The 26,967-nt window shown below is 43.5% G+C and overlaps 1 protein-coding gene across 2 annotated transcripts in view; it reads left to right on the top strand.

The window, feature by feature from the left end:
• Positions 1–26,967, top strand: part of snrkb (SNF related kinase b) — a 120,095-nt gene that overhangs the window by 80,839 nt on the left and 12,289 nt on the right. For both annotated transcript variants that reach the window (XM_072547523.1, XM_072547522.1), the window contains exon 3: positions 4,973–5,114. In XM_072547523.1, the coding sequence (XP_072403624.1) occupies positions 4,973–5,114 (142 nt within the window). The remainder of the gene's footprint in view (positions 1–4,972; positions 5,115–26,967) is intronic.

Below are 26,967 nucleotides of genomic sequence, written 5' to 3'. Positions count from 1 at the left end.
CTGACTCCAGTTTCCAGTTGGACGCTGGATTGTTTTGAAAGCTGCAGCGCTGGTCTGGGATTTGTAACCTGATTCACGTGCTAGGTGCCCAGGGGAGTTACTGGGCAGGTATTATAAAGAGGCTGTTGGCCTTTGAAGGATTTCTTTTTGAACATATGCGGCACATTTTAGCGAGCTCGAGAGCTGTTCACACGTGAAGCAATATCTCTGGAGGGTTCCAGTTTCAGGTTAGTTAGAGACTGCTGGCAGAACCGTCAGAAGCTCTGCGGGCGGCAGCAGCAGCAGCCTTCCAAAGTGTTCCCCCTGATGGAGCCTTTGCAAAATAGCCTGAGTGGCGGAGAGAAACTGATAGCCTGGACCACCACCAGTATGACATTAATCATAGAGCTTTTAGCGCTGACTAAAATTGGCATGTAAGAAATCAATAACAGACCTATCGTTTCATCAGAACATAACTGCCCAGAATCTAAATAGATGATACGCGGTTAATAATTGATGAGCGGCAGGGTCAGCAGTTTTCATTTCTTCCACAAAGTACTTTCGCAGTAAAAACATTTAAAATTGGCCGAGAGTTCAATTATACTTTTTTTTCCCTTTTCTTCCCCCTGTGCGACTGTTCAATGTAAGCAATCTAGAGCCCGGCCAAGATCCCAGCTCCAGCCAGTTCTGCTATCAATAGGGTTTGGTTTCGACACTTCATCTTATGTGTTCATGCACTGCTTCCCTTAAATGTGTGTACACCTCACACATGGGAACCTCACACATGGGAAGCACTTCTCGGAGTAACTTGAAAAATGTAACTCAGCCTGCACTTGTCCATTCATGTTGATGTACACCCAATCTTGCCCACAAACATATATGAGACCTAACTCTCTCGCCACACACATTTGTACATTTGATACACCCCTGTCCACCATCACCATTATAGTTTTCTAGCAGGACTGTGACTATCCTGAGAAAAATCAAGAAATTTGATAAGGTTATAAGATGCCTGCACTGTGGGACAGCTGTCCACTCCAGGGCCACCTTGCACTCCAGCCATGGATACGGTGAAGAGCCTGAGTGACCACGATTTCACGCAGAGGATGCAGTGTATATGGAACGAGCTGCCAGAGGAAGTGGCGGAGGCTGTTACAATTACAGCTTTTAAAAGACATCTGGATGGGGACATGAATAGGAAAGGTTTGGAGGGATATGGGCCAAATGCTAGCAAATGGAATTGGATAAGTGTTAAGATATCTGGTTGACATAGAGGAATTGGACGGAAGGGCCTGTTTCTGTACTGTACATCTCTATGACTGTGTGATCTGTAGGAAGTATTTCATTGTCTCAACTGTTCAAGGAGTTTTTGTTTTAAAGAATTAGAAAGGAACAAATATTTGTTCCTATTATTCTGTATTAAAGCTGAATCGTTTTTAAGGTAGGGTGGTTTTATGAAAGGATTCCTGGGACACCGAAAATGCAGTATTTTGCATCCCATCCTTTGCTAATGATGTTCCTAAATATACGGAGAAGTACAGGAGCATTGTGCAGTCGGATGGAGAGGGTGCCTAGTTTTGATGAGTAGCGTGTGGTATATTAAAGCAGAAACACCAAGCTTTCGGGATGGGTTAGCTTTCTCAATACTAAACACTTAGTATTGCCCGATCACCTCCATTTGTACACTCTCACATGCATCCGTGCCTGTGTCACGTGTCGCCGTCTGTCTGACACGTTTGTTTTCTGTCTCCAGAACAATCTTTCCTGTCGCTGCTCTAGCATTAGACAGGATACTCGGCAAAGGAAACCACCAGGTGTTGCTTAGCAACAAAACAGTGATAGGCTGCAGCAACAGAAGTTCATTTCCGAAGTTATCTCCTTCCAATTATTTTAGACATTCCAGCACACTCTGGTATATTTGTGATTACTGATTCAGCGAATTATTCATTTGGTATCTCCTCATTTTGACGATTACTGATGGATGTTAGGAAATCGATATTGTTCCTTTTGGCTTGTAAGCCAAATAAATAATGGCTATCTGGGAAGCAGTAAGCCTGAAATTCAAATTGTTACAGAGAATCAATGTGGCCTCTTAAAGTAATGGGAAAGGAAACCCATAGATGTTAAAGGGCCTGTTGTCTATAAAGGGCATGTTCTGTTCACACAGGTACCTGACAATGGATACTAACCTTATTATCTTATTGTCAGGCAAATAAGAGTGTTCTAGGCTTGTCATTCATTGACTTCCTATCCAAAAATGACTTTATCCTGCTTTTTTTTCCTATCATTTGGAAATCTCAGGAATTTGTTTAGATTAATGTAACAATACAAAAGATAGAAGCAGGAAGGGAAGCAGGAAACTGTTCCATCATTCAGTATGATAACATTTCATTGTCAATGTTGACTGTACTTTCCTGTCTGATGTCCATGTGCTTGAATCTCCTGAAGTCGGAAAATCTATCAGTCTCAACTCTGAGCATCCACAGCTCTCTTTTATAGAGAATTCCAAAGATTCACTACCTCTTGAGCAAAGAAATTTCTCCCCATCTCAGTCCCAATTGGCTGACCCTCCCCCTGCCATACCTGGAGACTGTAATCTCTAGTTTTAACCTCTCCATGAGAGAGAACCAACCACTCAGCGGCTACCCAGTTAACCCCTCTCTGAATCTAATGCAGTTCAATGAGATCACTCCTAAGCCCATAAAGATATAGGCCCATTCTACACAAACTCTTCTTGTAGGACAATCCTTTTATCCAGGAATTGACCTAGTGAATATTCATTGCACCCCTCAAAGTCCTTCCTTCCATAGGTTAAAGCTGCGCTCAGTTCAGTGGTGCTGTGATCTCATTAAAGCCTTGTACATTTGCATCAAGAATTCCTCATTCTTTTGCTTCAACTCCTTTGCGATAAAGGCTAACATACCACTTGCTTTCAGAATTGCTTGCTACAACCTGCTCATTACCATTCTGTGTTTCATGTACTAGGAGACCCAAATACCTTCGAGTAGCAATGTTTAATTCTTTCTTGCTATTTAAAAAAAATGTTTTTGTTCTTCCTACCAAAGTAATCAACTTTAAATTTTCCCTAATTATACTCCATCTGCCACCATGTTGCTGATTTACTTAACCTGCTGACTCTTAGAACGTGTGGACTATTCCAACCCAAAATTGGAAGGGTAATTTGCAACCGGTTAGAAAACGATGGGAGACCTTTTGGTTGTGTTTGAACACTGAGCCCACTTTTTGCACCTTGCAGAATTGAGGATACAATGTGTTAGTGTTTTAAACTCCTCCACCACCACTGGAGCCATTGCACCAATTATTGACCTATTTGTCTAAACCGATGCTTCTAGTTTTCGCCGTGGGACAGTATCTGGCTTCTACTCGCTACATCCCTGGGACAAGGTGGCTGTGGGATCTGAGGAATGATAGGTGTGAAGCTGTGGACTCTGTTCCTATCCAGTGCTCTTCTGAATAATCTGTGCTTTGTAGCTTGTGAACACATCTGAGATTTCTTAAATCAAATTGGGTTGCTGCTTGTTATCCTGCCCTGTTCTCTCTTTGTTATTGGTAATGGTTTTGTCTTTTGCTGATTTGTGAATTATAATTAAAGTCTTGTGCATTTGCTGAGTTGAGCCACTGTGGTCTCACTGTGCAATGCTTTGTGTGCTTAACAGGTTTAACATGCTCAAAAAGAAGTGTGGCCACTGAGGGTGCCAGAAGGTCATTTCTCAAGTAGATTGCAGGATTATTTACCACACAGCTTTGTTGTGGTTGGTGACTACACAGTAATTGGCAATTTGCTAACTGAACAACCATTCCCTAATGTGTGCTTAAGGATGTTTCTCAGTTTTCTATATTGCATTCTGGCCCCAGAAATTTCCCACTTGAAAAAGTATGCTGATTTTTAACTTGTGAAAAAGTATCACAGTGTTAAAATCTCCTAGGCTTTGTGCTGTGAGGGAGTTGAGCAAATTATGATTCTGTTCCAGGTTAAAATTAATACTATAAAGCTTGCACCTTATGGGCGGCACGGTGGCACAGTGGTTAGCACTGCTGCCTCACAGCGCCAGAGACCCGTGTTCAATTCCCGCCTCAGGCGACTGACTGTGTGGAGTTTGCACATTCTCCCTGTGTCTGCGTGGGTTTCCTCCGGGTGCTCTGGTTTCCTCCCACAGTACAAAAATGTGCAGGTCAGGTGAATTGGCCATGCTAAATTACCCGTAGTGTTAGGTGAAGGGGTAAATGTAGGGGAATGGGTCTGGGTGGGTTGCTCTTCGGTGGGTCGGTGTGGACTTGTTCGGCGGAAGGGCCTGTTTCCACACTTTAAGTAATCTAATTACCTTACTTAGCATTAGTCTTGACTGGATGTCCCGCCTAATTTTAGTATTAATCAGGATAAAATTTGACAAGTTGCATCAGGCCCCAAACAGATTAGTTCACTTTGGCAAAGTTTTAAAATGCTGTAAGTTCCTCCTTTTACTAATGCAGGTTCACACTTGATTCAGCAAAGTCAGAAACTTGAGGGAATCTGAACCCTTAGCCAGTCTGTGCTACAAATCTCATGGTCCTCAAACTGTTTCTTAACAAATAGAAAAATACTATCGCAGCCATGTACAGTGTGATTGAGTCTGTCATCAAAAAGGACATAGACAAGCAGGAGGCTGGAAGAACACAGCATGCCAGGCAGCATCAGAAGATGGAGAAGCCGACATTTCGGGTGTAACCCTTCCTCAAGACCTGAAAAAGGGTTACACCCAAAACATTGACTTCTCCACCTCCTGATGCTGCCTGGCTTGCTGTGTTCTTCCAGTCTCTTGCCTGTCTATTTTGGATTCCAGCATCTGCAGGGTTTTTTTTGTCTCTAGTCAAAAAACACATAGCAGATATAAATGTTTTATAAAATCAAAACATCGACAGACTATTTTTGGACGATTTATAATGTGAACAAACAGTATTTTAACTTGTTACTGTCTCCTTTGTTCTGTTGTAGATATCTGGAGCCTGGGAGTGATCCTGTATATGCTAGTGTGTGGCTATCCCCCTTTCCACGAGGTTAATGACAGCGAGACCCTCACCATGATTATGGATTGTCGTTACACAGTTCCACAGCACATCTCTGCTGACTGCAGGCAGTAAGTAGTATTGTCCCACAGAGCTGTGCACTCAATCTTTATTGCCCTGATTTTACCCAGACTGTTGTGATTCTGTGATATTGTCTATAAATGATTATTCTCCAGAGAGCGGTGGCACCCAAATAGCCATAATAGTCACTGAGCTGCACTTTGCTGAATATAAATGTTCTACTCAACTGCTGGGAAAATGCAATGTGCTTTCCTAGATCTGATTGTACTTCCATTTTATAAGACAGAGACTTGTCCCAAAGCTTCCGTTGGTGGGAATTTATGACTGCTTTCTGACCGAATGGGATTCATTCTCTGACTTTTGTTTCACTCCACCACTGATGTCCCACTATCTTCCCCAACCCTGTGGAATATTTCTGCTTTCCATACAATACAATACTGCTGCGAAGATCTCCATATGGATGATAATGGGTACAGACCCTCTTCTATCTCATTAGTTCCTCAGGATAGTGCCCGAGGTCCAACCAGATTTAACTGTTTCATCAAGGACATCTACTCTCCATCGGAAGTGGGGATATTTGTTGATGGTTGTACAATGTGCGGCACTATTTGCAACTCTTCGGATAGTGAAACAGTCCACGTCCAAATGCAGCAGGAACTGCACAGCATTCAAGCTGATGAAAGGCAAGTAACATTTGTGCCAGGCAGTGACCTACTCTTCAACAGGAGAGAATACAACCATCTTCCCTTTAACATTCAATGGCACTACCATTACTAAATCCACATCTATGAATTCACTGAGGTGTGCTATTGACCAGAACCTGAACTGCACTCTCCATGATGAGAAGGTGCCGGTGTTGGACTGAAGTGGATACGCTTAAAAATCACATGACAGGAGATTTATCTGAAAGTACAAGCTTTCGGAACACTGCTCCTTCATCTGGTAGCTAGTGGAGTAGGATCTTAGGACACAGAATTTATAGCATATAAATGCTGCAAGAGCAGGTCAGAGGCTGGGATATCTGCAACGTGTAACTCCCTTACTGTCTCTCCAAAGCCTGTTCATCATTGACAAGTCTTGAGTCAGGAGTTTGACAGAGTATTCTCCATTTGCCTGGACAAGTGTAGCTCAAAAAGCACTGGAGCAGCTTGACACCCTCTAGGCTAAAATGGTCAGCTTGATCAGCAACCCATTCACCAGCTCAACATTTACTCATTTCACTAACCCACAGTAGCAGCAGTGTGTACCATCTACAAGATGCACTGCATCAATTTTTTTTAAGGTTCCTTCCACACAAAAAGAAATCCAAACTTATGACTTCTATCACCTTTGGTAATGAGGGGAATAAATACATTGAAACACTAGCACCTGCATGGTCCCTTTCAAGCCCCACGTGCATCCTGACTTGGAGCATCCTGACTTGTTCTTTCTTGGCGCTGGGTCAAAATTCTGGAACTGCCTTCTGAACAGAACCATGGATGTACCAATATTGAAAGACTACAGTGGTTCAAGAAAGCAGCTTACCACCATCGTCTTCAGAGTAATTCAGGTTGGACAGTGAATGCCAGCCGAGTCAGTCGTGCCTGCATTCCATGAAATAATAAATACTTAACCCGCAGATTATTGGAGCTTCTTTGTATTTGGAACCGCCCTGAAATATGAATGGTGATTTTAGTTTTCTTTATTAAATATAGAATTACTTAAAAAAGTTACACAGCTACTACATAAATATGATTGTTCACTAAAAATGCTTCCACTCTCACCTATCCATGTGGGCCTCAGCTTTTCCCTGTCTGTGTTGCTATGTGTATGTTGGTGCAAAAAACATTCATGCTGTTCACTTGAGAGGATATCATTGGATTCCATATTGCACCGACCCAATGTTATCATTTATTTATTTATTTATTCATTCAGCTACTGAAGTTGCTGACTAAGCCAACATTTGTCACCATTTCTGTTATCCTTCACAAAATTGGGCCAACTTCTTGATGTTCAGCAGGACATGCAGTGGAAATATTCCCATAGGATTGTTGGGTCATGAGTTTCACTACAATGGTTGCCGTCACCATGAAGGAACGTTGAACAGTGACGCCAAGTGGAGTCCCTGTTCCTATGCATTTGCTGCCATTAGTCTTCTAATGACAGAAGTCATGGATTTGGAAGCCACTGTGAAAGGGACACTGTCGAGTTGCTGCAATTCCTCTTGCAGGTTGTATGTTTTTTTTTCCCACGGTTCACCAGTATCTGAGGAACTGCAACTGGAACTGAACACTGCAATATTCAGAGCGTTACCAGATCTGAACTGAGGGAGAGGCATCAGTGACGCAGTTGAAGATGATTTATGCTGGTCCCACCTTTGCATGTTGATTTCCATTTGGGGGAAAAATATTCAGTTCATCATTAGTGAACCAGTGTTATAAAAAGGCCAAAGGAGCATTAGAAAAAATGATTGATTTCCACTTCTTTTTGTTTATTGTTTATGGAATTATTGGAGGTGGAGAGAAGTACTGTTGAAAGGAGAAAGTCATAGTCTGAAACCTCCCAGAATAGATTCTACTGGAGTTGGTTACCAGAATCTATCTAGTATCATTTATCCTCACCAATTCTTAAAAAAATTTGTCCTTTTAGATTCCATGGGACCTGTTCAGAATTGGCTATGTTCAACCAGGTTGTTTAAGCCAGTTTGTACCACTTCGTAATTTTGTAAATTCAGGTCTCTATCCTGTTATAAATACCAGCTCAGGTAGATTGAAGCTTTCATCTTTTTATCTTGTTTTCAAGATTTTCAGGAGATCCAAAATGAAAGATGAACCAAATTTAGTATAAAATCCACTTGATACTTGCCAAGAGTTGTTTTTGGCTTAAGTTTCTGAAAGTGCTATTTCTTTTCTAAAATAATTCTTCCCACAACTAGCTTTACTTAATAGCTGTTTTGTTGCCTTTTATAGTTATAGAGTCATAAAAATGTGTAGCACGGAAACAGCCCCCTCAGTTCATGCCAACCAGATATCCCAACCCAATCTAGTCCCACCTGCCAGCACTGGGCCCATATTCCTCTAAACCCTTCCTATTCATGTACCCATCCACATGCCTCTTAAATGTTGCAATTGTATCAGCCTCCACCACTTCCTCTGGCAGCTCATTCCATACACATACCAACCTCTGCATGAAAACGTTACCCCTTAGGTCTCCTTAAAATCTTTCCCCTCTCGCCCTAAACCTATGCCCTCTAGTTCTGGTCTCCCTCACCCCAGGGAAAAGACTTTGTCTATTTCTCCTATCCATGCCCTTCATGATTTTATAAACCTCTATGAGGTCACCCCTCAGCCTCCAGCGTTCCAGGGAAAACAGCTTATCCAACCTCTCCCTATAGCTCAGATCCTCCAATCCTGGCAACATTCTTGTAAATCTTTTCTGAACCCTTTCAAGTTTCACAACATCTTTCCGACAGGAAGGAGACCAGAATTGCACACAATATTCCAATAGTGGCCTAACCAATGTCCTGTACAGCCGCAACATGACCTCCCAACTCCTGTATGCAATACTCTGGCCAATAAAAGAAAGCATACCAAAGACCTCCTTCACTACCTGCGACTCCATTTTCAAGGAGCTATGAACCTGCACTCCAAGGTCTCTTTGCTCAGCAATACTCCCTAGGACCTTACCATTAAGTACACAGGTCCTGCTATTTGCTTTCCCAAAATGCAGCACCTCTCATTTATCTAAATTAAACTCCATCTGTCACTTCTAAGCCCACTGGCCCATCTGATCAAGATCCCATTTTAATCTGAGGTAACCTTCTTCGCTGTCCACTACACCTCCAATTTTAGTGTCATCTGCAAACTTACTAACTGTACCTCTTATGCTCGCATCCAAATCATTTATATAAATGATGAAAAGTAGAGGACCCAGCACTGATCCTTGTGGCACTCCACTGGTCACAAGCCTCCAGTCTGAAAAACAACCTCCACCACCATCCTCTGTCTTCTACCTTTGAGCCAGTTCTTTATCCAAATGGGGAACCTAATCGAACGCCTCACTGTCGTCCATATAGATCACATCTACCGCTCTACCGTGATGTCTGATGTTTGTACCCTCAGGGCTCATTATAAGGGCAAGACAGTTGTAATGATGCGACATAAACTACTGAGGCTGTTGTGATTGGGGCTATCGTGGTTACATGCTGTATTATGTACAAGGGTTCAAGGTGCCCTTTGCCCTATTGAAATCGGGTGAAAGTGTTTTTTTTAAAAAACTACTACTCTGCATGTGTTTGTGAGAGAGAGAGAGAGAGAGATTAAGTCAGTCTTGAAATAGCATAATCAAAACTGGCTGTCATATTGAACTGTCAGATATAGTTACATTAAGGTGAGAGTTGAGGGGGTGGGGGGCTGAAGGAAACCTGACTGTACTGCACACTCCGCCATTAATATGGCGGATTCATATACTGAAGCAGGTATTAATGTTGTCAATGGTGTCCAGCTGGAGACTTTTGAAAGAGGGCTGAAGAAGGATGCTGTAAAGCTCATCTAATTCAGCAGCCTCACTGCCAGCATAATGTGGCGAAACAGTCGTCAATGCTGTCCAGAAACAATTCTTACCTTGTTCCCATGGCAACTGTGACTCACTGTTTCACTGAGTGCATTTGTCCTTGCTAATTTTAACAGGCTAGTTCAAATAACTTAACACAGCAGTTGATCAGAATAATTAATGGTCTGACTGAACCCCGTGGCCCTGACCGTCAGGAAGGGGCAGGTCTGAAGTGTGGTTGCACGCTCACATTTTCATCACACTCACTTCCTTGGCTGCATTCATAACTGTTCATGAGCTCAATGTATCTGGTGATTGTTTGGCCACTTGGTTGTGATCTGTCCTTTACCTGTGCTGAGGTCTGCTTTGAAACCAGGAGATAATGGTTGAAGCTTATTTTGTGATGTGCCAATAAGAGTGGCCCACAGATCAACAATAGTTGGTAGCTCCAGCTCCCCCTCACCCCTCAACCCCTATCAGATCTGTTCTCCCAGGTGTAAAATATTCCACATAACACAGGAGGAATCAGAAAATTCTGCAGTGGTTTGATGCCACTGTGTAAACTTAGTTCCACTGGACTGTAGTTACTACCATCACAAATGTTAAGTTCAAACGTGCAACCATGTCTCCTGGCATCAATTGCGTCCTTCCTGTGTCCAGCAGTGTGATCCACAGGCCAATTACAGACCCCCTCTTGCCTCATCATACGGCTCGGTTTCAACTGATGTGCTCGTGTCGTCAAAAACAAAGTTAACCTTCACCTGGTCTTTGGATATTTTTGGGTTATGGTGGATTTCTTTTGAATTACTATTAAGCTCTCTTGTACTTGACTTGACCAATCAGTAATGTTGAGCCTCTGAGTCTGCACAACCATAGTCTATCTGTTTGTCTCTTTCTCACTTGTTAAACTGCTTCTTTCAGCCACAGAAACTGAATGTGGATGATGCTTATTAACAAAAGTTGTAGATTTTTCACGTTTCATTGAATACCTCATCAGATCTCAGAGCACAATGTATTTGTGTTGCTTGGTTACCTGTGCTATAGCCCATGGTGGTTAGTGTGTTCTGAGAGTGAGGGAGCTGATGATAGTTATGGCTGGTTAATGCTTGCCTTCTGACCTGTGGGATTGCATGGAAATCCATGCAATTTGCTGTAATTGGGAGGAGTGGAGTATAGCCCTTCAGTTTACTGCCTGAAAGGGTAAAGTGGTGGCCTGGGGTAACTGTTTAACCATCTCAATGCATCTTTCTTTCCAAATGTGCTTGAGTTAGGTAATGTGGCTGAGCCCTGTCTAGTTTGACAGTACTAAGGTTAAGATTTCAGCTGCAATGGAACAGAAATTTATCATGGAATTGGAGTGTGGACTAAGCTTCTCAATTGTTGCATTGGACCGTTGAGCTCCATGGATCATTCTCTTAGCCTCACCTGAGGACTTTCCTTGCCTTGGTTACTGCAGTGCTAACCTGACCAGCCCCTCATTGTTGCAGGGAGACCTGGAGGCAAGGGCATACCAGATAGACTAAAGACACAGAACTGCAGGTGCTGGAAATCTGAAACAAAAACTAAGACATAGGTCCTGTAGGGGAGGAAGGGTCACTGGAAGCAAACCAATCTCACTGTCTGTCTCTCTACAGATGCTGCTAGACCTGCTAAGTTTCTCCATGACTGTCTCTGGTTTTTGTACCAAGTAGAATATTCCTTTCAACCCTTTACTCAGACACTCATTAGGAGACAGCTGGGGGACAGGAGATGTCCTTCTGACAGCAGCATTGTCAGTGCAGAAGGTTTTATTTCAAAAGGATTTCATGTTATTTTCATAAATCCAGGCTGATAATGGAGTGCAGTACTAAGGGAAAGCTACACTTGAGGTCTTTTGATTAAATGTTAACCCAAGTTCCTGTCACTCTGGATGGACATAAAGAACTTTGTGATACTATTTCAGAAAGCAGCGAATGTACTGCCCGATATTTCTGTTAGCATCACGAGCAAATGATCTGGTCATTATCAAATTATTACTTGTGGAACACAAAGGAGCACCAGTTGATGGCTGTTTTTCCCACATTAGACCAGTGACTATATTGAAAAAGAACATACTTGACTGTAAAGCACATTTGAGAGATCAGATGATTATGAATGACACGATGTAAATGTAAGTGTATCCTCTTTCCTTTAGAAAATGGGAGAAGTTCTTGTGAGAGCACACTGCAAGAAAACCACTGTCATCCTGGGGGAAACAGAAACAAATTGTATATCTTTTTACTGATCAATTCTGTTCTTCCCCTCTCAAGAATGCAAAGTGAAACTTGAGTAAGATGGCAGGAGAGGCTAATTTTACTACTAATTTTCCAACTTCCCTACTTATCCCTGCTCTTCTTTAGTCCAAAGATGTGCAGGTTAGGTGGATTGACCATGCTAGGTTGCCCCCCAGGACACAGGGATGTGCAGACTAGGTGAATTAGGCATGAGAATTGCAGGGTTATAGGTATAGAATAGGGGATGAGTCTGGGTGGCATGCTCTTTGGAGGGTCAGTGTGGACCCAATGGGTCAAATAGCCTGCTTCCACACTGAAAGCATTCTATGCTTTTGTCACCATTCCTTGGAAGGGATTGTCTTACTGTGCTGCATCATGCTGATTGTGGTTGTAGTGGAGAGAAAGCTGCTTAATTCCCCATTTGTGTTCCCACACCGGCAGGAATCAGCTATGTGATGGCTGCTGTGACAGTGCAGTCCCACTGAATGACAAGCTACCAAGCTGTGGGCTGGGAACAAGCATTTGATTGCCTTGTTAATAGACAGTATGTAAAACTTAGAGTAAGGTAGCCAGTGTACACCTTCAACATGTTTACCCATTTCATCTGGATGACCATCATATTACAATATTAGTAACAGGCCTAGCTGTTGATTTTGAACTTTGTAAAAGTAATAGATGTTTAGCTGTGTTCTTTGAAGCTTTAATAACTAATAACTCTTATGAAGTAACACGCACTTTGTTTTATTTCACGACTTGTTTTCTTGTTCTAAAATTACCTCCTCGCCCAGTTTCTCTGAACACAGACTCAATTTGCTTATAAAACTATCTGATAAGAATGAGAGGGCTTTAGGTAGAGGTGGGAATGGTTGGGTGTGAAGGGAGTGGTATCAATTTTAAATGATTTGTTTTTAATTGATCCTGAGCCAGTATAATGTTTTCCTAATCATTTAATCCCTACAGTGTGAAATCAGACCACTCAGCCTATCGAGTGCACACCAACCATCCAAAAAGCATCCCACCCATTCCTATCCCCTACCCTATCCCTGTAATCCTGCATTTCCCATGGTGAATCCACCTAATTTGCACGTCTTTGGATTGTGGGAGGAAATTGGAGCATCCGGAGGACACCCTTACAGACACAGGATGAATGTGCAAACTCCACACAGACAGTCTCCCAAGCTGGAACTGAATCTGGGTCTCTGATGTTGTGAGGCAGCAGTGCTAACCACTGAGCCGCCATGCTGCCCTAATCAAAGCTGGGCTGTTGCTGAATAGAAATACCTCATACAGAAGAAAAACGGGTTGTCATCTGAGATGAGTGTTTGATCTTGTGAAGGAGGTGGAAGTATAACCTCCTCTATCATATCAGCTTCCTCTCCTGTTTATTCAGGAATGAGGCAGAGGCATGTGGAGAAAATGTGGAATTTTCTTGTGGAGTAAAAAAAATGAACGAGTACAATTTGTCTCAAAATCAAAAGCACTCTGCTAGCACTAAGCAGTTCCTGCAGAAATCCCAAACCGCTATTTAGTTTTAGAGTCACCAGTTGCCAGATGACAATATATGCCTGATTGTGCTGTCAGTGGTTTGTCTGTCAGAAATTGATAGAAGTTGGGAATTGAAACTCTCCATTATTTACTGCAAAAGACTGATCTCTGCTCACAGATCAGTGTGTTCCGGAAGAGTCTCTGAGGATTGGATCTGGCATTGACTGTGAGAAATTCCAATTTCTGAGAAAATGAGACCAGCTCTTGCTGTGATTCTAACCACCGTCTGGACAATGGAGAATAAACTTCAGAAAGAAAGGAAACAGTTGAAGGTGATACAGAAAGGAAAAAGAATAGACAAATCTTTGTATGATGTGATTGTGGGCAGCCCTTGTGTATCCAGCGACTGTTAAATGTGCATAGTAGCCGACATTGGTCTGTGGGTATACTAATCAACAAAATGTTTAAAGTTCAACTTTCCTGTTGCGGAAATTTCCTCTGTGGTATTTCGGGGACATTTGGTGCATAACTGCCTTCCTTGAAATGCTGATCCTTCCTGGAGAATGGTTCCGTGAGTATCAGCTACTCTCCACCAGTCACTCAGTGTGGATTTACCTCAATGCCAAGTGATTTTATGATTCTATGAAGTCCTTGAGTGTGGATGAAACCTGGTTCTCTACTGTCCTTGTTCAATGGAAACCAAAGAATGCCTTCCTTTTGAGACTTCCAGTGACTGGGAGCACATTCCACTTTTCTCTTTCCCCATTATCCACCCCTTCTCCCTAATCAAGGGAGGCACAGGGACTGTGGTAGTTCCATTGCTGCTGTCCTAACTGTGGCCAGCTAAGACTGGCGCTTGCACCGAGGGGGTGGCACAGTGGCTCAGTGGTTAGCACTGCTGCCTCACAGCACCAGGGACCTGGGTTCGATTCTAGCCTCGGGCAAGTGTCTGTCTGGAATTTGCACATTCTCCCCGTGTCTGCGTGGGTTTCCTCCAGGTGCTCCAGCATCCTCCTGCAGTCCAAAGATGTGCAGGTCAGGTGAATTGACCATGCTAAATTGCCCAATAGTGTCCAAGGATATGTAGGTTAGGGGGATTAGACAGGAGTAAATGCAGAGTAGTAGGGAATGGGTCTGGGTGGGATACACTTCAGAGGGTCGGTGTGGACCTATAGGGCTAGATGGCCTGTTTTCACACTGTAGGGATTCTATGAAATCTATGTTTCTGGTCTTTCTAGTCCTATATGGCCCTAGGCAGTTACCTGTCCCCTGGGAGTCCTCTGCCAGTGGATTTCTCACTGATCTTTCTGAAGCAGGCTCTCGGCAGTAGCCAAATGGGAATTGCATGGATGGATGGAGAAGAGCAAACAGTGGCTGCAGATCACTCCTGCTCAATGGGTTCCTGTGTGACTAGCCACTCGATGGAGATGTACTGTTGGTCTGAGAGAAATGGTCGCTGGAACAGTAAACATGATGAGATGCGTGTTGAGAGTTTGTTTCAGGGACATTGACTCGAATCCTGCGGAGAAGGAATTTTATGTAGTGCCTTCCATAACCTGATGAGGATGTTCCAAAGCATTTTACAACCAACGAAGTACTTTTGTCGCTGCAAATGTCGGGAAATGCGGCAGCCACAATGTTTCACAAAGAGCCATGTGTTAATGAGCAGATAATCTGTTCCTTGTTGATCTTGGGACATATTTATCAAGAACACCAGGTTAGCCCCCACCTCCACTTTTCTTTGAAATATTGCCACGGAGTTTTCTGTATCTACCTGAGACAGCAGACAGGGTTTTATGTCTCATCCAACAGATAACATCTGATTCACAATGACAAATAACCAAATTAACTTCAGCACGGGGACAAAGTCTTTTACCTCTGATGTGACTAGACAGTGAGAAGGCTGACTTGAACACCTGGATTGTGAGATTGACTCAGCAACTGGTTTGCACTATTCTGACAGGCTGCTGTCTGAGGGGCTTTGAACCACTTTGAAAGGGACCTGGAGCTCACTATAACCTGCTCTCATACATTCTGAAAGCTGCAGCATGTGATGTTACAGTAAGTCACATGACAGGCTATTCAAAAGCTGGGTTTGATTTTCTCCCTCACTGGTCCATTGCAGCCCCTTGATATTTCTGATTGTGAATCCATCATGCGTGAAGACCTGAGTCATTACTGTGACTGCGCCAGGGCATTTGTTGTGTCACCATAGTCTTACCAGACCATAGGGACTGTTCTCTTATTAGAGTGAAGCGAGTGGTGGTGATTTAACCTGAGGTCCACCAGACCCCACGCGAGGGAAGAAATTGAGAGGGAGAGTCCTTCATGTAACCTCAAGCCGGTGATGGGAATTGAACCAATGCTGTTGGTATCACACTGCTCTGCAAACTGACAATCCAGCCAACCGAGCTGGACACTGATCAGGTTTGAAACAATGTTGAGGAGCACGGCAGAGAGAGAGAGGGAGTTTTTATTTATCAGTAACAGCAGCATCAAGGCATTGGTGAAGAGATATTGCGAATGAGGAAGTAGCCCAAGGCATCAAGATAAACTTCTGATTTTCGTCACTGTAACAAAAGATGGGGAGCATTTGGATCAAATCTAGTTCACTTAAACCAGTCCATCTGTCTGTGAAGCAACAAAAGCTGGCACTTATTATGCTGCAGTCAATGCTCATACTCCTCCCCAAGTCTTGATAAAAAATAGCTGAAAATACAGGAGCAGTTGGAATGTGTGAAAAGACTGACAGGGCTGTTTTCCCTGAAGCATCGGAGGCTGAGGGGGTGACCTTATGGAGGTTTATAAAATCGTGAGGGGCATGGATAGACAAGGTCTCCTCTCTGGGGTCGGGGAGTCCAGAACTACAGGCATAGGTTTAGGGTGAGAGGGGAAAGATATAAAAGAGACCTGAGGGGCAGCTTTTTCACGCAGAGGGTGGTATGTGTATGGAATGAGCTCCCAGAGGAAGTGGTGGAGGCAAGAATGATTGCAACATTTAAAAGGCATCTGGACGGGTACATGAATAGGGAGGGGTTGGAGGGATATGGGCTGGCTGCTGGCAGGTGGGACTAGATTGGGTTGGGATATCTGGTTGGCATGGACGAGTTGGACCGAAGGGTCTGTTTCCATGCTGCACATCTTTATGACTCTATGAAGACAAACCAAGTTTGTCCAATCGCTCTTCATAGGTAATACCCTCCAAAGTTAGGCAATATGTACCCTTTCTAAAGCCTCCACATCCTTCTGGTAGTGCGTCCACCAGAACTGTACACAACATTCCAAGTGTGGTCTAATTACATTTCTATACAGCTGCTACATGCCTTATCAATTTTTATAATCTATCCATCTTGACCACCTTATCCACTTGTGTTGCCACTTTCAAGGAATTGGTGACCTGTACACTTAGATCCTTCTGTATGTTGATGTGACTGAGGTTTCTGCCTTCTACTGTCTACTTCCCTTGTGCTGCTGTCACTAATAAGTCTGCACCTTTCCAAAAGTGAGTAAATCCTGTCCCTAAGAATCTCCAACAGTAATTTCTCTACCACTGATGTAAGGCTCAACTGGCTGTAATTTCCCATATTATTTTTGCTGCCCTCCTTAAACAAAGGAACAACATTGGCTGTTCTCCACTCCTCTGGGACTTGTCCTGTGACGAAAGAGGATAGAAAGCTTTCATACAGGGTCCCAGCAATTTCCTCACCTGTCTCCCTCAGCATTGTGGGATAGGTCCCATCAGGTCCTGGGGACTTGTCTACCTTTAATGCTTTTTAAAACACCCAACACCTTTTTAACATTGACATGTCCCAGAATATCAACATACCCTTCACGAGACTGAACATCCACTATGTCCACCTCCTTTGTGAATACTAATACAAAGTACTCATTAAGGACCTTACCCATTTCGTCTGGCTCCACATATAAATTCCCTCCTTTGTTGTTCAGTGGACCTACTCTTTCCCTAGCTACGTGCTTGCTCCTTATATATGTATTGAACACCTTGGGATTTTTCTTAATCCCATTTGCCAAAATCAATGCATGGCCCTATTTGACCCTCCTAATTCTTTGTTTGAGTTCCTTCGTGCTATCTCTGTAGTCTTCAGGTGCTCTGTCTGTCTTCACTTTCCTAAAATTTATGTATGCCTCCTTTTCCTTTTTGACTTAAGCTCACAATTTGCTTTGTCACCCAAGGTTCCTGAAACTTGCCATCCTTATCCTTCATTTTCACAGGAACATTTGAATTGAATTGAATTTATTGTCACATGTGTCAAGGCACAGTGAAAAGCTTTGACTTGCGAGCAATACAGTCAGATCATGTAGTTAGGTAGCATGGATAAGTAAATTGTAGGTAAACAGCGCCCAAAACAAAAAACACAGGTGCAGGTGAACGTTAAGAGTTTGAGAGTCCATTCAGTATTCTAACAAGTAGGTTGGAAACTGTATCGAAACCGGCTGGTACGTGTTTTCAGGCTTCTGTCCTTCTCCTCAATGATAGAGGTTGAAGAAAAACATTGCCAGGATGGGATGGATCTTTGAGAATGCTGGCTGCCTTTCCTTGACAGTGGGCCTAGTAGATGGATTCTATAGATGGCTAGTCCTGAACTCCAATCAATTGGCCTTTGTGGGTGCCAGGTACCTTCAAACAGTCACTCCCATTCTACATTCTCTAGTTTCTGCCTTTGTGGTAGTTAGCCTTCCCCCAGTTTAGTACTTTCACCTGTGGACCAGCCTTATCCTTAATCAGTTTACGGAGCTTACAGAATTATGGTCACTGTTCCCTAAATGCTCCCCCACTGAAACTTTGATCACCTGCCAGGCTCCGTCTGCAATAAGAGGTCCAGTATGGCACCTTGCCTAGTTGGACTATTTACACACTGTTTCAAAAGCTATCTGGGACACACCATACAAATATACCCCACCCCCAATCCAAGCCTCTGGAACTAAGCGAGCCCCAGTCAATGTGGGGAAATTAAAATCACCCACCTTAATAATCATGTTATTTTCACATTTTTCCACAATCTGTCCATATGTCTGTTCCTGTATCATTCACTGGCTGTTGGGACGCCTGTATTGCAATCCCATCAAAGTAGCTGCATCCTTCGTATTCCTGAGTTCTACCCACAAGGCCTTGCTGGAAGAGCCCTCCAAGATGTCCTCCCTCAGTACAGTTGTGATAGTCCCCCTTATCAGTAACGCAATCCCCCCCCCCCCCCCACCAACCTCTTTTGCACCCCTCTCTATCTTACCTAAATCTCAGAATGTTAAGCTACCAGTCTTGTCCCTCTCTCAACCAAGTCTCTGATAGTATCATAGAATAGAATCCTAGAATCCCTACAGTATGGAAGCAGCCCATTCAGTCGACACCGACCCTCCAATGAGCCACCAATATCTCTCTCCATCTCTTATCCCTGTAACCCTGTATTTCCCATGGCTAATCCACCTAATTTACACATTCCTGGTCACTATGGGAAATTTAGCATGGCCAATCCACCTAACTGGCACATATTTGGACTGTGGGGAAAAAATCGGAGCACCTGGAGGAAACCCAAGGAGACACTAGGACAATTTCACATGCTGACCAACTGCACTAGATCCTACCTCCCCAGGCCACACTAGTTTAAACCCTCCCAAGTAAACCTTCCTCCAGGATATTGGTGTCCCTCCAGTTTAGGTGCAACCCCTCTTTCTTGTATAGGTCACACCTGAGCTAGAAGATGTCCCAGTGATCCAAATCTCTGAAGCCCTCCTCTTATACCAGCCCTTTAGCCATGTATTTAATGGTACTATCTCCCTATTGTTTGTCTCACTGACATGACACATGAAGTAATTAACAGGTTACAACCCGAGAAGTCCTGCTTTTCAAGTTCCCACCTCATTCCCAGAACTCCCTTTGCAGGACCTCCTCTCTCTCCCTGCCTCTGTCGTTAGCACCAATGTGGACTACAACCTCTGGCTGCTCACCCTAACCCTTCCGAATGTCCTGTGCCTGCTCAGAGACATCCTTTACTCTGACAACAGGGAGGCAATGCCCCATCCTGGAGTCTCACGGAAAGTCTACCTTCTCCCTTGACCATATAGTCCCCTATCACTACTGCTCACCTACAATTTGACCCTCCCTGCTGCATGACAGTGGTGCCACTGATCTGGCTGCTGTTGCTGCTGCTTTCCCCTGAGAAGCCATTCACCTGACAGGCTGCAAGACATGGAATAGTCACAGGTGACTGCACTGCCTACCCAACTTGCTGGTCCCCTCGATGGTTAGCTAACACTTCTCTGTCTGTGTAGCCCTTACTGGTGGTTTGTCCAGCTCACTATCTGTGATACCCATGGGCCGGAATGTTCTGGTCTAGTCTGCTAATCTTTCCACTATATGTTGCTGACCTATTGCCCTAATCAAATCCCCACACTCTCCATGCTAAAGGTCCGTCTGGGACCCTCTATTAGCAATCCTGTATCCTGGCATTTTCCTTCCTTTTGTCAGTAGCAGGCAGAAGGGCAGACCGAGCTGGCAGAGGATCTACCTACCTACCTTGCCACTCTGTCCTATTGTGTCTAAATAGATGAGGCGTGGATTCGCTGCCTATTCCAAACTAATGTAAATTCTAGAAATGATCTGGAGCTGCAGGGCGTTTGCGGCAGAGTTACATTCGTAAAGGTTTTGACAGGAGGCATCATAGAAGCTCTGAAGAAAGCTGGATATGGCATAAAATGGACTGCGATTTCTAAAAATGGTCAAAACCTGCGTGTGTCTTTATGCCGCCCCAGGATATTGTTGGATCATTTCCGCTGAACAGAAATGAACGTGTTGAGTTCCTCCTCAATTGACATTGTCCCATAATTATGCTGCAAGTTTCACTGCAATTTTGGGCCAGGCTTCACTAATCCTACTCTCTGTTGTTATGTTGTTTCAGTGATTCAAAATGATTAGTTTTTAAAAATTTCATTACAGTGTCGAAACAGGCCCATCGACCCAACAAGTCCACACCGACCCGCTGAAGCGTAACCCACCCATACCCCTACATTTACCCCTTACCTAACACTACGGGCAATTTAGCATGGCCAATTCACCTGACCTGCACATTTTTGGACTGTGGGAGGAAACCGGAGCACCCGGAGGAAACCCACGCAGACACTGGGGGAATGTGCAAACTCCACACAGACAGTCGCCTGAGGCGGGAATTGAACCTGGGTCTCTGGCGCTGTGAGGCAGCAGTGCTAACCACTGTGCCACCCAAAGGTCTGAGTCTTTAAATTCTAGTAACATGTAGATGTGAAACTATTTAATACAAATTCATGCATTGAGCTGAAGCTATCATGCTGCATTGATCTCCTTGAAGAGACTATTTAAAGATGGCTCACTTCTTTTAAGGTACTTTGGTGACCAGCAACATCACTGATGTGTATAATCTGCAAAGGCAGCTTGCTGAGATGTGAATAAAATAAATCGCATGGGAATAGCAATGATGGAAAGCCTATTTTTGTCTGAGTGTTATGGAGATAGGGTAAAAACATCAAACGGTTCACTGATTCATTCTTTCGTACTTAGTGAGCAAGACATCCTGCGTATTTGATGCTGCAGGATTCAAGGGATTTGATATAATATTAACAGTCAAGGTCCAGAATGTCGGTTTTATGATATAGGAGTAACTGAGATATATCACTTCAAAAAACGAATCAGATTAGGATCTGAGAAGTAAAATTAAATTCCAAAGCTATAGAAGGTTTTGACAAAACCCTGCATTATCTTAAATTGTAACAGAAACTGTAACTGAGTAGCAATACTGAATAGGGAATTGAAAAGGATATTGCAGAGCATCTCAGTGCTGTTGTCCTTCAGACTGACCTGCTAATCCCTGGCACTGTATTTTGTTCAATCAATCATAGCAGAATTTATGGACAATCTTCTTTGCAGTGATGTGTTGCCCATTGGTAGCTTAGCACTTACAGAGAAGAGATGCCAGTCTTGGGCATAATACCAGCCTTGCTGCAAATCATTGCAGTGATGAAGCTATTCAGGGGGCCACTGCTCTCACATTGGAAGTACAACAGTGCTCACTGTTACTCTACTCCACATGACCTCTTTGGCAGAGAAACCATTGAAGTCAGAGGTATTTGGCAAAAATAAGATTCGTTGCTGTGAACATGAATATAGTGAGTGTAATATCTTTAGTGCCCTGCACTAAGGAGGGTTAACCCAGATTTCAGTACTTCAGTCCAAAACTGAAACTAGTTTACAAATTTATCTCCAAGTTTTTAGTTAACAATTGGGAAGTGTACTCTCAACAAACTATGACTAACTTGCATCACATGGACACTGTAGGATCGAGGATATGAAACACTGTTGCTTTTCATTCATCTTGAGTGAAGGAATTTGAAAATTACATGTTCATGAGATTTTTAATTCCTGTATTCCACCCATTTGATTTAGTACTGCATTGTTTCTATTACTGAATAAAATATACAATAGTTTTAAAGTGATCGCTGTTTTCCTTTTGAGTAGTGGGGCTGACCAGGGTGCACTGAGATATACTGTCGTCATGTATTGCAGAGATACCTACCTCTATTTAACTTCCTTTTACCAAATTGTGCCACCTTACATTTGCTGACATTGAATTCCATCAGCCAGTTTTCCGCCATTTTATCAAAATCTGCTTGAAGCCTCCTTTAATTTAATATGCCTCCTTGTTTAATATCACCTGTGGTACAGAATGGACAGAAATGGTAATATAACACAACCTTATGGTACACCTTTAATCCCTTTGAACTATGTGAGGAAGCTAACATTTACTCTTAATCTCTTTTCTACCCTCTAGCCAGTTTATAATTGGTGTTGGTATGGTCCACTTAGTTCTGTAGCCTTTCCTCCTCCTCTGGTAGTTTCTGATGTTGCCTTGTCACACAATTTCTTTAAAAGCAGGACCATTGCATTCCCCATTTTCCATTTTGTTACGGACTCGAGGAAGTTGTTTTCTCTGGAATCCACTTTGATTGCCCTAACCTCCTCAATAATCTTTGGTAACTTTATTTTTAACTGAGCTTCATGGGTACAATGATTAAAGTTAAATTCCAGGTGAGAACAGTCAAGTCTCCTTTATGCTGAGCTTTGATCTAGGTCTTCCAGTCATACAAATTATGGTGTGGGATTATTCCGAAGATGCATGGGCAAGTGTCCTGGCTAACAGTTATCCCTCTACCGTTGTTGCCAAAGCAGATAATTAATTTTGTTTCTGTTTCTGGGAAATTACTGTGCACACATTGACATTTTTCTTAAATTGAAAGCTGTTCTGTACAGAGACACCCTGAAGGTAGGCAATGGAAAATGTAAATACAGGACGTGCATTTTTTTTTTAGCCATTTTATCTTTCCTGCTGGAAAGCCGGATGAAGATACTGTATCGCTCACTATCTGGGTGTGCCTGGTGGGCTACCTAAAGCCCATGTCATGCCAAACCAGCCTGGGGGGCTAATCCAAACCTTAAAAGTTACAGTGGCAATGCCAGAGATGGCTGATTCCACTAATCTGCATAGGAATGATCTTTGTGGAGCATATCATCTCCTGACAGAACAGGCTGGCAATTGCTGTTCAATATCGGGCTATAACAAATAATTAAAATGATGTCATACAGTTTAAAAAAAATCTTGTAGAATCGGATACCGCTTATTGCACTCCATGCATAAGGACAACGATCATTGATTGCTCACAACATGCCTTGGGAGAGTGCCATAGATAATTAACCTAAATTTTCCTGACATGAAGTCAGAGTCAGAGTTTGAAATGTGTTTGAAAATAGTTAGTGCATTAGCTCTTAAAAACAATCTCGCAAAGTAGCTGCAGGAGTGCCAGCTTTTCTTAGGTGTTATGGTTGGCTGCTGTGGTCTGACTGGACTGACCTGGCCTTAGTGTGACTGGGCAGGGCTTTCCTACCTTGTAGCTTTTTTTACGTCTCATTCCATCAGCACCTTCTTATCAATGTGTCTGGGTAGGGGAACAATTTGAACCTGTCAGCCGTGCCTGACTTGTGTCAAGTGTTCTTTTTGACTGAAGTGCAGCAGTGAGTGGTACGGAGACTGGCAGTTTATTAGCTGCAGGATTTGAGACAGCAACATGGTCGTCTGTGCTGTACACCAGGGAAGCAGCAACACACCTTTTCCTGCTTGGGTCTTCAGTAATCAAGAAAAGCTGTTCTTCTACCCAAGTGGGTTGTGATGGAAGGTCTTGATCCCCATCTTTAATGGTTTTGATTATTTTACATTAACCAAGCCTGAACATTTGGATTTTACTTTTCTTTTCCCTCATGATGTTTGGTTCATTTAAAAAAAATTCTATAATTGAGTCTGTGGAGATATTTATTGCACAGAGACTAGCTGAGTTGTCGCACCTCAGTAAAATGGTTCATCTTCAGGTGTGACCTGAGTTTGTTATTGTTCACAGGATGTGGGCATCGCTAGCTGGACCAGTATTTATTGCCCGTCCCTAATTACCCATGAGAAGGTGATGGTCAGCTGCCCTTCTTGAACTGCTGCATTCCATGTGCTGTAGGTAGACCTCCAATGACCTTTGGGAGAGAGTTCTAGGCTTTTTGACCCAGCCACAGTGAAGGTATAGCGATATATTTCCAAGTCAGGATGGTGAGTTGCTTGGAAAGGAGCTTTCAGTTGGTGGTGTTCTCATGTATCTGCTGCCCTTGTCCTTCTAGATGGAGGTAGCCATGTGTTGGACGGGTACTGTTTGAGGGGGACGGAACTGTCTGAGTCCCAGTCTTGAAAGACTGTTGATTCTTGAAAGACTATTATGAGAGCATCCGTCAAGCCTGACTGGAATCTCAGCCACCCAGCACTGGTGACTAATGACAGCTCTGTTCCAGGGAGTGCAAGAATAACTGCTTGACCTTTCTCCAGTGCTACTGTTGAGACCAGTGAAGTAATTATAGTCTAAACCTGGAACCCTTCCTTGTCTGTATGATTCATGTCATGAGCCAAAACCTGGATATGGTGGATTTCGGTGAACTGGTTTTAACAGTAAAGGGATCAATGAATTCATTAATGACATTGAGCAATTGATTTGGAACTGGTGTAAGTAAAGGGCTATGGCAGAAACATTAAAAATGGTCCAACACATTTCTCCATTTCATATTCAACAATGCAAATTGACAGAGAATACCATACAGAATGATCTATGGGACACACTGATGGCTAGTAGTTGGATACTCAGCTGATTAAGTGTTTACTGTTGATGTAAACATATTTGTGTATGCATTAGCTTTTGCAAGATGTACTTGCTATAGCTATGGTATTGCACTTCACCAGGTTTTGGCTTAGCTGGAGGTTGTGCTGCATGTAAATGAGTTAGAAGGCTGGCCCATCAGTGATTCAGGATGAAAAAGGGGTCGTACATGAGGACTACGAGCAGGAGTAGGCCATTTGGTCCTTTGAGCCTGCTCCACCATTCAGTAAGATCATGGCTGATCTTTTCATGGCCTCACTCCACTTATCCACCCTCTCACCATAACCCTTAACTCCTTTATTGTTCAATAAAAAATGTATCTTCGTTTTCAAAACATTTACTGAAGTAGCATCTACCACTTCACTGGGCAAGGAATTCCATGGATTCACAACCCTCTGGGTGAAGTTCCTTCTCAATTCGCCCTAAATTTGCTCCCCCTAATTTTGAGGCTTTGCTGTCTGGTCCTAGTTTCACCTGCCAGTAGAAACGTCCTCTCTCCTTCTATCTTATCTATTCCCTTCATAATTTTATATGTTTCTAATAAGATCCTCTCCCCCCCCCCCCCCCCCCCCATTCTTCTTTCTTGCAATGAATATAATCCAAATCTACTCAGTCTCTCCTCATAAACCAACTCCCTCAATTCCAGAATCCAGTGACCCTCCTCTCCACCCCCTCCAGTGCCAGTGCATCCTTTCTCAAGTAAGGAGACCAAATCTGCATGCAGTGCTCCAGATGTGGTCTCACCAGCACCCTGTATAGCTGCAACATAGCCTCTCTACTTTTAAACTCAGCTCAGACACCCCAAAGTCTGTCCACCATCTACAAGGTACAAGTCAGGCGTGTGATGGAATACTCCCCTCTTGCCCACCGGGTGTAGCTCCAACAACACTCGAGAAGTTTGACACCATTCAGAACAAAGCAACCCACTTGATTGGCACCGCATCAACAAACATTCAATCCCTCCACCACTGGCACTCAGTAGCAGCAGTGTGTACTATCTACAAGATGCACTGCCGAAATTCACCAAAGATCCTTAGAGACAGCACCTTCCAAACCCACAACCACTTCCATCTAGAAGGACAAGGGCAGGAGGTACTTTGAAACACCACCACCTGCAAGTTCCCCTCCAATCCACTCACGACCTTTCCTTGGGGGAATATACCACTGTTTCTTCAGTCATTGGGTCAAAATCCTGGAATTCCCTCCCTACTGGTATTGTGGGTCAACCTACAGCAAGTGGACTGTAGCGATTCAAGAAGGCAGCTCGTCACTACCTTCTCAAGGTCAAATAGGGATGGACTATCAATGCTGGCCAGCCAGCGACATCCAAGTCCCACAAATGAATTTTAAAAAAAACTCAATCCCTTTAGCAATTTAGGACAAAATTCCATTTCCCTTCCTAATTACCTGTGTTGTCTGATCAGGGTCAGGTGCAGTGTACAAAGCCCTGGGCTTTCCCCATTGGGCTCAGGGTTTCTCCCCCTTCCCTTAGATACACGACACAACCAATTTTGTTAGGTACTGTGCATAATAAGCACGAGCACTCTATTCAGCTCCACATTATCAGGGGGAACCACAAACTGCTTTCTCAGGAGTTGAGTGTAGAACTCTTACGACTAGGATTGGGGTGCTTTTGACAGGTGAGGACTGGAGGTCATTCAGATGCTTCACAGTTTCTGTGGCATTCAGTGAGCATTTATTGGCTGTTAACAATTGGGGTAAAGGTGGTGGGGGTATGATGTAAATCTCACAGCAGGCCATACCTGTACCTGCAGCAAGTACACAGCATCTAGTGTAGCAGCTATTAACCCTCTATACTACATCGAAGGCTGAGATCTAGAGAAGACAAGGAAAAGTTAAGTGCATTATGGTGTAAATAAAAATGTATGACCTTCAATCTACTGGAGCTGTCAGTAGCATGTGTTGCCTGAGGGGCTGCAGCACATCCAGTGTATCAGAGCTGACGGGCTGATGCGTAAGGCTTGCTTCAGTCAGTATTTGATAGAGCTGTTGTGCATTTTTGAATGATTAGATTAGATTACCCACAGTGTGGGACCAGCCCATTCGGCCCACCAACCCTCCGAAGAGTAACCCAACCAGACCCATTCTCCTACGTTTACCCCTGACTAATGCACCTAATGGCCAATTCACCTGACCTGCACATCTTTGGATTGGGGGAGGAAACCGGGGCACCCAGTGGAAACCCTCGTAGACACTGGGAGATCAGTGCAAACTCCACACAGACAGGGGCCCAAGGCTGGATACGAACCCGGGTCCCTGGCGCTGTGAGGCAGCAGTGCTAACCAGTGAGCCACCGTACTGCGCCAGTGTTCCTAATTTTGTTTTTTTGTTCGTAATTTTGTCATTGCTACTTGACAAGTGTCTCAGACAGCTGCAGTGAAGTGTAGTG

The sequence above is a fragment of the Chiloscyllium punctatum genome, chromosome 26 (genome assembly GCF_047496795.1).
Source record: "Chiloscyllium punctatum isolate Juve2018m chromosome 26, sChiPun1.3, whole genome shotgun sequence".
Classification (NCBI taxonomy): Eukaryota; Metazoa; Chordata; class Chondrichthyes; order Orectolobiformes; family Hemiscylliidae; genus Chiloscyllium; species Chiloscyllium punctatum.
Note: the sequence above shows the minus strand (reverse complement) of the source record. Positions and strands in the feature narration are given on the sequence as shown.